Source organism: Alosa alosa, chromosome 11 (assembly GCF_017589495.1).
Source record: "Alosa alosa isolate M-15738 ecotype Scorff River chromosome 11, AALO_Geno_1.1, whole genome shotgun sequence".
NCBI lineage: Eukaryota > Metazoa > Chordata > Actinopteri > Clupeiformes > Clupeidae > Alosa > Alosa alosa.
In genome coordinates, this window is record NC_063199.1 from 12,430,712 (window position 1) to 12,445,081 (window position 14,370).

Here is a 14,370-nt window from a genome sequence, read left to right on the forward strand (position 1 = left end):
TTAGGCACATAGATTGTTGATTATAATGGCATAGGTTTATAGTTGGGACTTGCTACCAGATGTATTTTGAAATGGTTGTTAAATTATCATGGTTGTATGTCAGAACCTGTCTTTTTCAGTAACTTTCAAGTTTCCTAAAACTGGTAAGTTTTGTATTATATCCAATCAACACTAATTCACTTGTGTAGAATCTCAGGCAATCTCGTCATATCTAGACACCAGATAACTGGAAGGTAAGATACACATTTTAATGACTGAACATTTAACTGGATTACATGACTCGAAATCTATCAGTGAGCAAGAGGCATTCAAAATTCCAACCTCACAGTACTAGGCACTTTCTGCGTCACCACCTTCAGGCTTTCTTTGCTGCTCCCCACCAAAGACTCGCCAGACACCACCTGCAAACCAGTACACATTTGATCATCTCAAGCCGAGAATCAAGTTGGCTCCAACATGGAACACAGTCATTCCAGAATGTTACGAATCATCTCACTTACAGTCTTCAGCAGTCCAGACCCTGTGTGCTTGGAACCTGTTAAGTAGAGGTAAAACAAAGGGGTATTAACTTGAGACATACCAATTTACTGCATACCAGGCAAATATGACACATTCCTTGTGCTTAATACAATCAGTGTTCAATTGCGTGTTCACAGATGAGGGTGTGATGCATTACTTCTTCTCTGGGCTGCGTGTCTTAGGCAAGGAACACTGTTGAGCTTCTGAAGCTCAGGACAGCTCTCCTTCGTCTCCAAGTGGGCAGTGGGCACAATCAGTAGCTTGGTTGTGTTGGCTGTGCCCACAATCTGAAACCCCAACCAAAATGACAGGGAAAATGGACATTGATAAATTAAGGCATTTTAAGTGTCAAACTGATACAGCTGAGTAATACAAAGCAGAGGAAATTTGTGGTTTCTGCATAAAACATGAAGTGTAAGATAGATATGTTATGCATTTTTAAACCAGTAGGTGGCACTCTTGAGAAGACATGTCGTTATAGTTCAGTGGTGATAATATGAGCACCACATGGAAATGACTTAAATGTTTTAGAGCCTATCACTAATAATATAATCTGATATCATATCTGCAATTACACTTAACAAATCAATTATTAACATGAAAATTACAAGCTTCAAAGTACTCAGCAATACACTAGTAATCACTACCCCTGTTTGTCTTCCATTTCACAATGTTAATTCTGAGTTGACAGGGAAAACAACCAATTGGCCACCGAAGGGGATATATTAAATAACTTAATCAGTTATCAGCTAGCGGATGCACTGACCTGGTGAGTGGTCCGACTAATGAGTACTGGTGCCAAGTAGGAGCTGAGTGACTGTAGGTCGTCACAGCTGCCAAACACCACGACTACGTCCTCCATGGTGCCGTCATAGATGTTGAGCTTGCGGTTCACCTCCAGGTCCACCACGTAGGCCTTGGCCAGGTGATTACAGATCTGCCTGTACGTCCAGCCCTGTACACAAGCAGTGGCGATACATCACAGAATGTCTACATCAACACACAATGTCTACATCAACATATTGATTCAGTTGACATACAGCCCAACGGCTATGATTTCCCACATTTTATATATTAATACGTTCCCGGCCAACATCATAGCTTCAGCTAAGCAGGAGAGTTCAGGCTATGCCATATGAAGGACAGAATGAATGGGAAATCAGAAAGGAACATCAGAAAATCATTTTTCTTTCTAGCTACACACTGAAGTAAATGACTAACACAAATATAGACCCTGTCAGTGCTCCACAATTCACTGAGTTTCTGAACATCAGAAAATGCTAATACAGTTTGATGTGGTCCTGTAAACATTTTGCTTATCTTAAAGATGAAAAAAACTTTGTAAATGAACAAAAATAGGTGATCCAAACAACATTAACATACCATTATACCAACACAGGAAAACCGGAACCCTTTCTCTATTTATTTTACACTTTTTTTTGTTTGTTTTTTACTTTTTGTTTGTTTCTACTCAAAGACACACTGAAGTAAATGACTAACACAAATATAGACCCTGTCTGTGCTTTACAGGTCACTGAGTTTCTGACTGCTGAAAGTTTTTCTGACCTGGTAGACGATGTGCTCCATAATGGCAGTCGTGCTGATCTTAACAGCTAGTGAGTGCCAAATCTTGTACTCCAGAGAGGGGAATTCAGGGAAGACATCAAAGGCCTCAAGCAGGGAGTCAATGGGAATTAAGCAGGTCTGGTAGGAGAGACAATCAGACGCACCCACATTCTAACACAGACTGCTCGCAATTGGCTACATCACTCATTCTAGTTTTCCAGAAAGCAAATTTCAAAAGCTTTGTGATCACATACAAACCGTAGGAGGTGACCGTTGCGCAGAGAGCGGTGTACCTGAGTGGCGGTCTCACTGGTGACGGTAACCTCCATGGGTTGCTGCGTGAGGCAGTTGAGCTCCCCCAGGATGGTGCCACAGCTCCTGTAGTCCGTCTGCTGATTCCGGTCCTTTAGCTTCTTGCCTCCAAGGTCTGGGCTGTACCCTGTGATCTGTCAAAACAAAACACTGCACTGACAAAACACTGGAGACTTACCTGTACAATAATGTACATAAGATGTGTGAGGATCTACTAGAGTAGACGTAATGAGAATGCTGTCATCCCAAAGAAGGCAATAGACATGACACATTGGAGCATCTTCACATAACATTGGTAACACTTTATTTTAATGTGTCGCTGTTACAGTGTACCTACCTAATTAGGTACAGTGGTACAACCTGTGTGACAACATGTACTATCAGGTACTATCATTGTACTTGCATTATGTATTTGTGGGTACCTACATATAGTTGTTACATTGTAATACTGAGTGCTTTTACAAAACTTTGCCAATTTGCCTAAATTTTCATCAGAGGCAAAGAGCTGACCTGAGACCTGCTGGATGGGGTAAATCTGGTCATGATAGATTTGATATACAAAGCATGCTTAGCTCCAGTCAAGGCCTCATTGTCTTCAGTGTACATGTAACACCTGTGCTGCTACAACCTTGTTACTCTTTGATACAGTGGAATAAACTGGAACAGGTCTTGTCTTGGAACAGGTCTACTAATTCACATGTACTGTGTGGTGTAACAGCAGACGCATTTCAACACATCAATTACAGGATGCATAACATCATTGACAGGATGTATATATGTAGATGTAAGTACTTAACTGGTACACTTCATTTTAATGGGTTTATGCCACTGTATCAAAGAGCAATAAGTGTGTACCAACACAGTTGATATATGTACTATGTAGTGAATTAGTAGACCTGTTCCAAGACATCGAAGACATAACATACATGTCATATGTACATGTAAGTAATTAACTGGTACACTTAATAGGTTTATTCCACTGTATCAAAGAGTAACAAGGCTGTAGCAGCACAGCTGTTACATGTACACTGAAGACAATGAGGCCTTGACTGGAGCTAAGCATGCTTTGTATATCAAATCTATCATGACCAGATTTACCCCATCCAGCAGGTCTCAGGTCAGCTCTTTGCCTCTGATGAAAATGTAGGCAAATTGGCAAAGCTTTGTAAAAGCACTCAGTATTACAATGTAACAACTATATGTAGGTACCCACAAATACATAATGCAAGTACAATGATAGTACCTGATAGTACATGTTGTTACACAGGTTGTACCACTGTACCTAATTAGGTAGGTACACTGTAACAGCGACACATTAAAATAAAGTGTTACCCTAAAACTTTGAGTCCCCAGATTCTATGTCATTTAGTCATTACGCTGATGCAGACAGGTGCTGGCAGCAGCAAATGATCTGCAGCCTTTGATGGGTAATAGAGTGATGGGAGGGTTGCCTTTCTACACAACAGACTGTACCATGGTCATGAGCTGAATGAAAGGACAAAAGAGAACATTCAGCTATTGTGAAAGATCTCCTTTTTAGGCTCACATTTGTCTATAGTCTACTGGTCAGATAACTGTTCTGGTCAGTCTGTTGAGCAGTCCTGGGTTATTCTCAGTCGTCTTAGTAATAAGCCTGACCCATACCTAAAGTATATCATTAAAGAGATCATTAAGTACTTTTTAAGCTATATCAAAATAAAACTATTCACAGACAGACCTAATGTGCCTGAGACAATTTAGGAAACCTACTGTATTTTGACAGTAACGTCTGGTCATTTCACTTGCTATAAGTACTGAATTTTGCACAGCGGCCTATCAACAACCGAAGTACCAGCAAATTCTTCAATCATTCCTCTTGGTTGCTGTGGCCGTTTATGATCTGATCACTGATAACTAGACAAACCGCAAGCCCCTGATGCTGGCACCAATAGATACTAACTAAAAGCAACAAGTTCTTCAGTCATCCCTCTTTGTTATGTTACCTTACGTTATGTTGTCATCCCATTTTAAATAATGTAATGGCCTATTTGAGAACACATTTTAAGAGGAGAAAAATAGGTTTCTGAAAAACACAGTTGCATTCTATTATTGTTTTTCTGTCAAACTATGTTTGTCAGATATTGTTGCAATTGTCTGCTAATGCTTCTACATCACCCCTTCACATTCTTAATAATAACACATCCCCTTCTGCTACACAGACAGTCTAGTCATCCTCTCTGGACCGAATGAGATTAATATTCAAAACTGCCCAACAGTTTCTCTGGATTCCATGGTCATTTTTTAGACTAGGAAATGTGTTTACCTGAAGAGGTCTTAAAAAATAACAAGGACTTGCATTTTTCATTGCAAGTCCCCATTCTTGCCCATGTGAGGAGCTGATATTTAATAACCAGATCACATGGGAGGTAGATGTATGAGACCATGAGTGTAAGGGGACTATTATCCCCTAGCTGTCCAAATAACACATAATTGCACTGTCACGCTGTAATGTGTTCAAATTGGTAATGTTGAAGCACCATTATAAGGTGGTCATAAATGACAAATCAAGTGTAATTTGCACATATTAATGACTTGGCTGTATACTTTGTGTTGTTCTTTCTCTGTGCAACCTACAGTGTATATTAGAGGGCTGATCTATATCAAGATCAAGAAGTAAAAAATGATGTGTGGATTTCACATTATATTAATCACACAGGCTGTTTCAAAAGCATCCAAAGGGCAGATTCTATATTATGTGGAGTTTGAGAAAAAGTCTAATATAAACATATGCATATCACACATAATACAAGCCCACACACTGAGCATTTATGAGATGAGCACTAAGATAATATAAATTACAGTGTATAAATCAAGACACTAATATCTGAGTCTCAGACATATATCATCTCCTTTGTGTCACGCTGCTCGTCGTCATGATGCTATGTACTATTAGATATGCAATGTTCCTTTCCTGTTTGTCACTTGACTCTTGTCCAAAAGAATAAATGCATTGAGGTGATGGAGTGCTTTGTGGGTGCTCAGGTGACTGACTCTGTTAGTCATCGCCCATATGGGTTGTGTTCCAACACCGGATCTGTTTTAAACACGTTTGTAAAATTTAATTTCATGAGGGGCAATGAGGTGCTGAGGCTCTCACAACAGCATAGCAAATGATTATGCCATTAGAGAGACAGAAAGCAGAGACCAGGCTCGTGGCATTAGGTCTGAATTACGATATCTGTCTAACTACATTGAATTAGCATGAGTCTTGACTCAACATTGCATTGCTAGTACAAGGAGCAAACTTTATCTTTGCAAGTTAGGGATATAATTAATTACTAAAGCCCTTCAACCCACATACCTTGACCATGCCTGAAACAATTAAATGTATTCCACGAGGAGCATCATTCTGTTGTATTATTGTATCTCCAAAGTCAAAGAACAGAAGCTGTGCCACTCTCTGAAAAGTATGAATGAACGAATAAGTGAATGGCCTCAAACATGTCTGAAATGATTTTGAACTACAACACAGTTGGATTGTTTGTGCCGAGTAAATGAGCCCAAATGTCATTCAATTTGTCAATTCTACCTTGAAGAAATTGATCTGTGAAGTGTCTTTGGAGAGCCATGGCAGACTCTTCAGGAGCTCCTCAGCTGTGGGCGCTGATATGGTCGGTGGAAATTTGGTGAGTTTCTTCATCTTAATCTCAATCATCTGCAGAGATACATAAAGTATTGTGTGACTTCCATGTCTAAATCACCCAATAGAGCTATTTATCACTAAGGGCAGAGCTTCCATAAATGAGTCTAGCATTCCATTTCTCTGAGAAACATGTCCAAGCATCTTGTCCTGAAGCCTACCTTCTGTAGCTTTGCAGCTTCTATGTCATCCAGGAGGCCCCCTGACATGAGGGAATGAATGGTGTCCCTCTCACTGTTCAGAACAGCCCGGATGGCCTGCCGGGTTTTGACTGAGATAGCAATCTCTGGATGGTCTCTCTGTAGGAAGCCTAGAAAAGAGACAAGCCAAACTAAGGATATCATCTTTCCTCACAGGATTACAGACACCCCCCCCACACACACACACACCTTCCCCAAAAAAATCTGCTCTGATGTCATGACTTTGTAACTGTACATAATTTCCCCCAAAGCTGAGAGAATCAACTCAACTTACTTTAATCCCACTCCATCTAGTTTTTCTCAGGTCCTTCATAATGCATGGTCGATGTCTGTGATTTAAATGCTAATCAGGTGTATTATGCAGTCAGGAGGATGCTGACTTCACTTGGAATTGAAGCTCTGTGTGGTATGGGCCAGTGTTGTATGTTGTTTTGAACAGAGATTATTAGATCTTTTCCCCCCGAAAGACTGTTCTTTTATCTTTGATTCTTTTTTTTTTGGACAATGGATCAGTGCATCCATCAATCCCTTCTTCCCCTTCTCTTAAGCCCTTATAGCCCCCTGTAACAGACATCATCTTCTGTGTTTTGTAATCTGTCCCATTTCCTTTGATGGCCGTAGCTGAGGATATTGGTCTAAAAGCACACCAAAGGCAGGTTTCCCTCTTCCAGGTGGAGGACCGGGTCTAAAAGAGACATCAGGCTGTGTAAACCAGAAGACTAGTATGACCTGACACTGGGAGAAGATTAGAGCCATTATCTTACTTTCCCGTCAAATCAGGTACCTGGGTACACCGGATATCCAACACAAATATGGTCCCATGTATGAAATTATGACATTGTTCCCCTTGAACTAACCAAAGGCAGAACTGAAGACCACTGAGGATAATTATTTATGTTCACTAGCTGCAATAAAGAGGGCCTTGCGTATTTTTATTTAGTTGTCTTACCAAGCTCCCTCACTCCTTCCAGTCTGTTCTTCTCCAAAATGGATTTCAGTTCCTAATAAACACAGAGTTAGTTACATCTGACCATTCCTGTCCTACTCTTTCAACAGAGTCATTTACAAGTATTACTACCTTCCATTATTACCAAAAAGTATTGTTAGCTTGAACAGACGATTAATATTGAGGATCACAGCTCATACAGGTTACTATGCTGTCATAACCTGATTTGATTTACCTTTTAGCCTATCAACACTATGCCATTAAAATAATCTTTTGTTAGACCTTACTTCTACATCTGTATTATCAACTCAGTCCACATATAAATCAGTTCCTTTAAAATACCTATAAAATCATTTAGATTTGTCCGAAAAACACAATGATTATCAATGGTCAAAAAGGTATGACACATAATCTCCATTTTTAATTCTCCAATCTCCATTTAGCTGCGAATAAAAACAATAAGTGGACAAGCCCTAAATTTGACATCAAGTATGGCACAGTAATCAAGATAATCACATAGTATGGCTTTATGTCTGATTTTCTACCTACCGTGGAGATGCTCTTGTCATCAGAGATGTGGTCAATGAGTTTACTAATGTCCTCCTCACCAATAATGTAACCTTTTCCAATGTCGTATCCAAAGCTGAGTTGTTTACTTATTTGACGATTGGTTACCTTTATTAACTTGGGTATCACTATCTGGCAATTTAAAAATAATAGGTGACAATGCAGACAGTGTGCAGAGAGACAGAAAAACACTAATATATTGAGCTAAAGCCCCACATGCAGCTGCTTAACCTGTCAGAACTGTGATACTTATTCATTACATGCAATTCAATGGATAAAATAAAAATAAGAGTGTCAGGAGAGTGTCCAGCATGATTTTACAATAGGAAATGACATACCTTCACCAGTCGCAATGCCCTGGTCAGTCGAAACATTTTAAACACACGTACAATGTTAATCATATGAAAGTTGATTTCGGACAGGCCAAACTTGGTTTCAATGTAGATATCGACACCAGACACCGAAAGAATGAAGATATCAAACTGGTTCCAGTGATTGAAAATATATGCTCTTCTCATGGCCAGGGCCTGTGGGACATGATGAAATACCTCTGTGATGGCCAGTTGGAATCAGTTACTAGATCTGTTCTCATCACACTCACACTAGTGCATATACAGCGATACTGATCTTGATCTACAACTATGACACAATAGATCCACTGAAATCATAACTCATTCATCATAATCTGATTTTGTTCATGCTACCATGTTATTATTGATCTCTTACTTTAAAAATGGCTTCAAGAACATACAGAGCACAGAAAATGTAGTTGAGGACCTGTAGCTCCAGCTCGTAGTGTGTTATATCGGTGAACCCAAGAGCGATGGGAAATATGTTGAGTAGAATTAACACATACATGACATACTCGAAAGACACACTGAACACCACCTGGTAACACAATTTCAGCCATGGATGCCTGCAAAAGAGACCATGGGTTATTGAAGTCAAGTGCATGTGATATACAACTGCTCTTGGTTACGATAACCTGCAAATTTTCACCTTGACGGCTTCAGTTTTTCAGCTTTGACATTGTACAGCCAGTCTTCCAGTTTTCTCAGGAGAATTACAAAGAAACCTTTCATTTCCCAATACTTCTTAACATCCTGGACAGTAATGAACCTGAAAAAATCAGATTCTTTAGGCTTAGTAAATACATACACTCAAAATAGTTGCCTTCATACAAAGTGTTGTTTGTTTGCCACCATGCCAGACATTTTCTATTTAAATATTCAGTTTCAAAATTAACCGTTAAATGTTGATGTAGCGGTATATGATATGCCTATACTTATAGAGTATAAGCCTACATCATCTTAAAAAAACTGTTTGTAAGTTTCATATGACTTGAAATACTAAATACGTAAATAAGACATAATTCTGGATTCTATGCTTTCAATCACTCACAGGCTTGTGGAAGTGAGTCATGAGGAGAAGGGCACTTGAAACAACACACTTGAATGGCCGATTAGAAGTGATTACTGAGGTTAGTGTTTAAGAGTTCTCCACACTAGCACAGTGGGCATGAATGGCAAACCATTGGCCTGCAATAATTACTAATAAAAGTTGTACCAAAATGCTTATCAACATGATGAAAATATCTTGTCATTTTAACACACAATCATCTCAATACAGGTTTAACATTCATAAATAAATGTTATTTATTTATCCATTTACTCCATGAAAAATGCATGTAAAATACTGACTTTCCTTTTAGATCAGACATGTTGTCTGCCGTGTTGATCAATGTGCGTGCAGCCTGCCGATTAAGCATTCCAGAGCTGTACTGCTTCCAATAACTGGTCTGAAAGACGCAGCAAGAACCATATAAGACAAATATATACAGTATTAACCACATAAGACAAATATATACAGTATTCTCTTCTTTGTAACATTTTGCCAGTCGATCATAACCTAGTTATTATAATAGATTTGTGTTTGTCTATCCTGATAGGGTCATACAATTTGTTTATGATTTTGTTTTCTTTCTGTTTCCATAACAACTAAACCAGATGGGCTACCCCTCAATCTGGGTAGGTCTAGTGACTGTATGTGTAAGTAGGAGGTCATTTCCTTAAGTGAAATAGAGGGCTGTGACCTTTTGAGCCTTCAAGACTCGCATGCGTGCTTCCTCCATCATGTCTTCCCGCTCCCGTTGAGAGGGAACATAGGGGATGTTGTTCTCACAATCTGGGCACTTAGTCACACGAGCCGTTGGGCAAAAGTCCTCAATGCTAACCTGGTAAGTGAGGAAAATCAGCAATGCAGTCACAACAGCATTTTCCATACTGTTTAGTAGTACACAATGTCATAATGACATGAACTCAGACATTATATATGCCCACATACCATCTTTATTCATTAATGCTAATAACAGTGCTTCAATTCATGAGTAATGCTTAGTAATCAATGTATGGTTTTCATTTCAGTTGCAGCTACCAGGCCATATGGCACTGACCTCTTCAGTGGATGTTTTGTAGGGGTCCTCGACATGCACTCTCTGTTCAGCTGTTTCCCAGTTAGCATCTGCCAGGAACCTGTCAATTTTGAGCATGCTCAGAGTGTTCTGGGAGCTCTCCGTCACACGCTGCACTGCGCTGTACATAGCCATGCGCTTGACCACAGACACATCACACAGGCCTGAGGAGGCAAACTTCCCAAGGTTACTCAAACAATACCTTTACACTCACCTTGCAATTTAGACTATTATACAGATTCAGACATGTAGAATCCAACAGATATCCATTTGTTGTTGTTTTTATTAAATAATCATTTGTGGACATTACCTAGCAGTTTTAAAAACGTTGTCAGAGTTGTTGCATTGATCAAAAGGGAGAGTACCACCACACCAGAAGCAAGAAGCAACACCTAAATTAGTACAATAAATGTATTATTTATCAGTTTTACTACATACACATACACATACACAGAAGCAGATGGACACAGAGAAATTACATTTTTGACTGTTCAGCACCTTTTCTCGCACTAGATGTTCGTCCAGTCCTTGTTCATGGAAAGCCATGAGAGTGAGACTCAAGCAGAATGCTCCTTTAGTGCCCCCCCAAACACACACTGATGCCCACTGCCATCTGAAGCCATAGCCAATGCGGACCAACACAGGTGAGAGTACAACAATGGTGATTGACCTAGTGGGGCATAAATGATAGAAAGGATGAACAACAACACGTATGATGGATATTATTGTTCTCAACATGATATTAGATGATATTCATATCAACAGGCAAAACAAGAGCTTTTGTCTGAAACAGAACTTTTCCAGTGATTCCAAGCCAAGTGGAGAGTAATGAACCCTCCATCCACAAGTGGAGTGATTCGCCCTCCTTGGATGAAAGGAAAGCAGACATGCCACAGAGACCAAGGCAAGAAAAGGCCAGTACCTGCACAAGGAGTTGAGTGGCTTGTGCACATATGCAATAAAGACATTCAATCCTTTTTCTACTTCAGTTCTTAATCAGCTTTTCAGTCAAATGAGAGAGTGAAGTCAGTAACCAGTATGAGGAGCATAACTCAGACTGGAGTGCAGATGATCATTTTTAAAATCAGCATCAACAAGACAAACTATGCAAGTCAGAATAAAATGATTGGTTAGATGTTACTAATAGATTTGTACATGTAAACCATTAAAAAGCAGGCACAAAATGTAATGCAACACATATCAAATGGTCTTACACAACAGGCATACAACACCTACATACGTCCAGACACTCCCATTTCTTTTGGCTCTGAAACATTTGTTTCATCTAAGAGCTGTGTCAAGGTGTAGCTAAGAGTGGTCCAGACTAATCTTATAAAAGTATCTCCTAGAGAAGGTATACCTTAGGAAAACACTTGAAAACGTTAAAGGTTTTGCTTAAGATATAGCTTGTGAATTAAAAAAGCATTAAGAAGGCTCTGTGATATGCACCCCAGCAGTATATAATCTACAGCTGCAGGTAGACATCTTTTAAATGCAGCGTTCACTGACCACTGCATATTTACTAGCTTTCTTGGTTCACTATTGACTATTTTTACTTCTTCGTAACACCTGATAACAAAACAACAGGATCATTTCTGATTTACCTTATGATGTACACTGCAAAGTAAAGCACAATGATGTTGAAGAAATCATTTAGTGTCAAATGCTGAAATGCTCTGGAAATGACAATCCCAACGATGAAGAAAATAAGTGTGTTGGCCAGGTATGTCAACATTTCCCAAAATCTGATAAAGCAAACACAAAATAACTCCAATCACCTATATGTACACAATAACAACTCCATCACCTACATGTATAAAAAGTAAAGGTTTTAGTCAAGAGAAAATCCGTTTTGTATCTCTGTGAGAATATACCATTAAAATACATAAGGTTGAACCCACCTTATGAGAAATACTTCAACCTCAGGACTAAAGTTGACAATGTCCAGAAGAAGTCCAACCATGAGTACTGTAATGACTCCTGACATTCCCAGCCATTGAGCTAATTAAAATCACAAGACACTCAGAACCTGAACAGCAAACTTCACCATCAATCCATCAAACATGTGTGCTTCTTACCAACATAGAAGGTGATATATGCCGTTGCCAAGCTAATGGTGATTTCTATTAGCCCATCATTGAAGATATATGACAGCCAGAACATTATAAACTTAGCCATGATGAAGCCTAAAAGAGGACTTCCCACAAGCTGCAGTATCATCTTTACACAAAACTGTGATGCTGATGGATAAAAATGTGAAAGGAAATTCAATTGAGTTGAATAACAAAATGTTGCACATGTACTTGGAACTGTTAATGGGAACTTTATAGTATTTAATTATTTAAAATGTATTGATTCAAAAATCACATGACATTGGCACATTGCAGTGTACATACTGTATAACATACTCTCAGTTACCACAAAGTCAATATGGCAAAAGTGACCCATACCTTCAAAGGGCACCAAATCTGTGGCAAAATCTTTAAATACGCCAAATATAATGTAAGAGGCACCATCGCTGAACAGTGACTCTCCCTCTATTAGAAGAGGTAAAGCTTTCGCAGTTCCTGTGGAGACAAAGCAAGAGTGAACTTTATTCATTAATCTCATTTTATAAAAATGGTGTAAAATGGTGTTCAAAGGACTTACTAGTCCTAGTATTTACCCAGGGTTCTCAACAAAGTTGATGACAAGAAAGGATCAGTTGTACTGACAATTGCTCCAAACATCATACCAACATACCAGTCCCATTTGTAAGCAAAGACTTTGACAACTAACAGTGCTATCATTGATGTACTTATGAGAAATCCTGGTATGGCTAGCAGTAGAACCTGTAAAAAAAAAACAAGAACAAAATGACATTTCATGCTCATGTTTTTTGATGGGATAATGTCAATATTTGTAATGTCAAACCTACTAGTCAGGTAGAACCCCAGGATAGGTGTGACATAAGGTACTAATTCAATTTTTTTGCATAAATTGATAGTTTAGGGGGTGTAGACTCAGAATCTGACGGGTGGCGCTCCGGGCACCCTTGAGCATTTTTTTTAATGACATAATTTGCCACGCCCCCTTTTTTGACCATAAAAAAATAACTAGATGAACATTACTGTTTTAACCCATCATGTATGGTATCAAATGCAAGCTCTTCTCAAACAGAAATCAATGTTGTCAATAAAAATGCTAAAAATGATCCCTCCAGAGAACTTAATAACTGTAAAGTCCAGTAAGGTCACACCGCTGAAATGGTAGGCTGAGCAACAAATTGTATCAACCCTCAACAATTAATCAAATAGACAAAGTTATAAGAAACAAAGTAGAACTTTCTCACAGATTCTGAAAGCAACTATATACAGAACATGTTGCCAGGCTGGCCTTGTACACATCCAAACATCAAATGTCTCCTCCAAAAAACATTCATTCAATCAGACATTTCTCCCTCGCTGTCATCAGTATCCTCCCCTGAAAGTGTAGCCATCTTCAATTTTTTATTTGCACACCTTTGCAATGGCAGTAGGTGGTGCATGGTAGTCCATCTGAAGGACAGCTGCAAGAGGCCCTGGAGCACTGCCTTGCATCCACAAGAAACAAGCTGTAGACCTCTTTTGGGTACAATGTCAGTGTTGCCATGAACAGGCACAGGAATTCCATCCTCTATTTTCCAACCAAACAAGGATACATCATCAGTACACACTGGAGGTGTTTTTTTGTCAGCAGCTCTCCACAGAAGGACTTGCAGCCGTGCACACTTGATGTGTTCCGCTGCATATTATCTTGTTGGAGGAAGACTCTTTATTCTAGGAGGGTCTCTTTTCATGGTGAATAGCATGTATCTCAAGTTACTGAGGCTTTCAACAGTCTTTCCATAGTAGAGGCAAGAAAGGAAATCCATTCCTGCCTTCATGCTCATCAGCTTCTACATTACATATGTACAATCCTTCAAATCTTTCCCTTTGCCATATGGATATGACACACTGTCACAACCAAACAATGCATGAACAGCCAACAAATCATAACATTTGTCTCGTAATTTTGCAGCCATAGCATTAATGTCAATTACTTTGGGCATCCATGGCCTACTGGTTAGGGAATCGGACTTGTGATTGAAGGG

General features: G+C 39.2%; 1 protein-coding gene across 1 annotated transcript; it reads right to left on the bottom strand.

Moving 5' to 3' along the window:
• Positions 1-233: 233 nt before the first annotated feature.
• On the bottom strand, positions 234-13,090 carry LOC125302905 (sodium/hydrogen exchanger 10-like; the record flags this gene model as incomplete). The annotated part of the gene is given in 24 exon segments (XM_048256249.1): positions 234-401; positions 501-535; positions 677-806; positions 1,286-1,474; positions 2,086-2,223; positions 2,379-2,531; positions 5,738-5,836; positions 5,966-6,091; positions 6,238-6,386; positions 7,226-7,277; positions 7,772-7,921; positions 8,128-8,316; positions 8,516-8,705; positions 8,789-8,908; positions 9,490-9,587; positions 9,882-10,022; positions 10,242-10,423; positions 10,570-10,651; positions 10,758-10,929; positions 11,864-12,004; positions 12,161-12,260; positions 12,338-12,499; positions 12,710-12,826; positions 12,925-13,090. Coding segments are annotated over 24 exon segments (3,174 nt in total), but the record flags the coding sequence as incomplete, so codon positions are not given.
• Between the last annotated feature and the right edge of the window lie 1,280 nt (positions 13,091-14,370).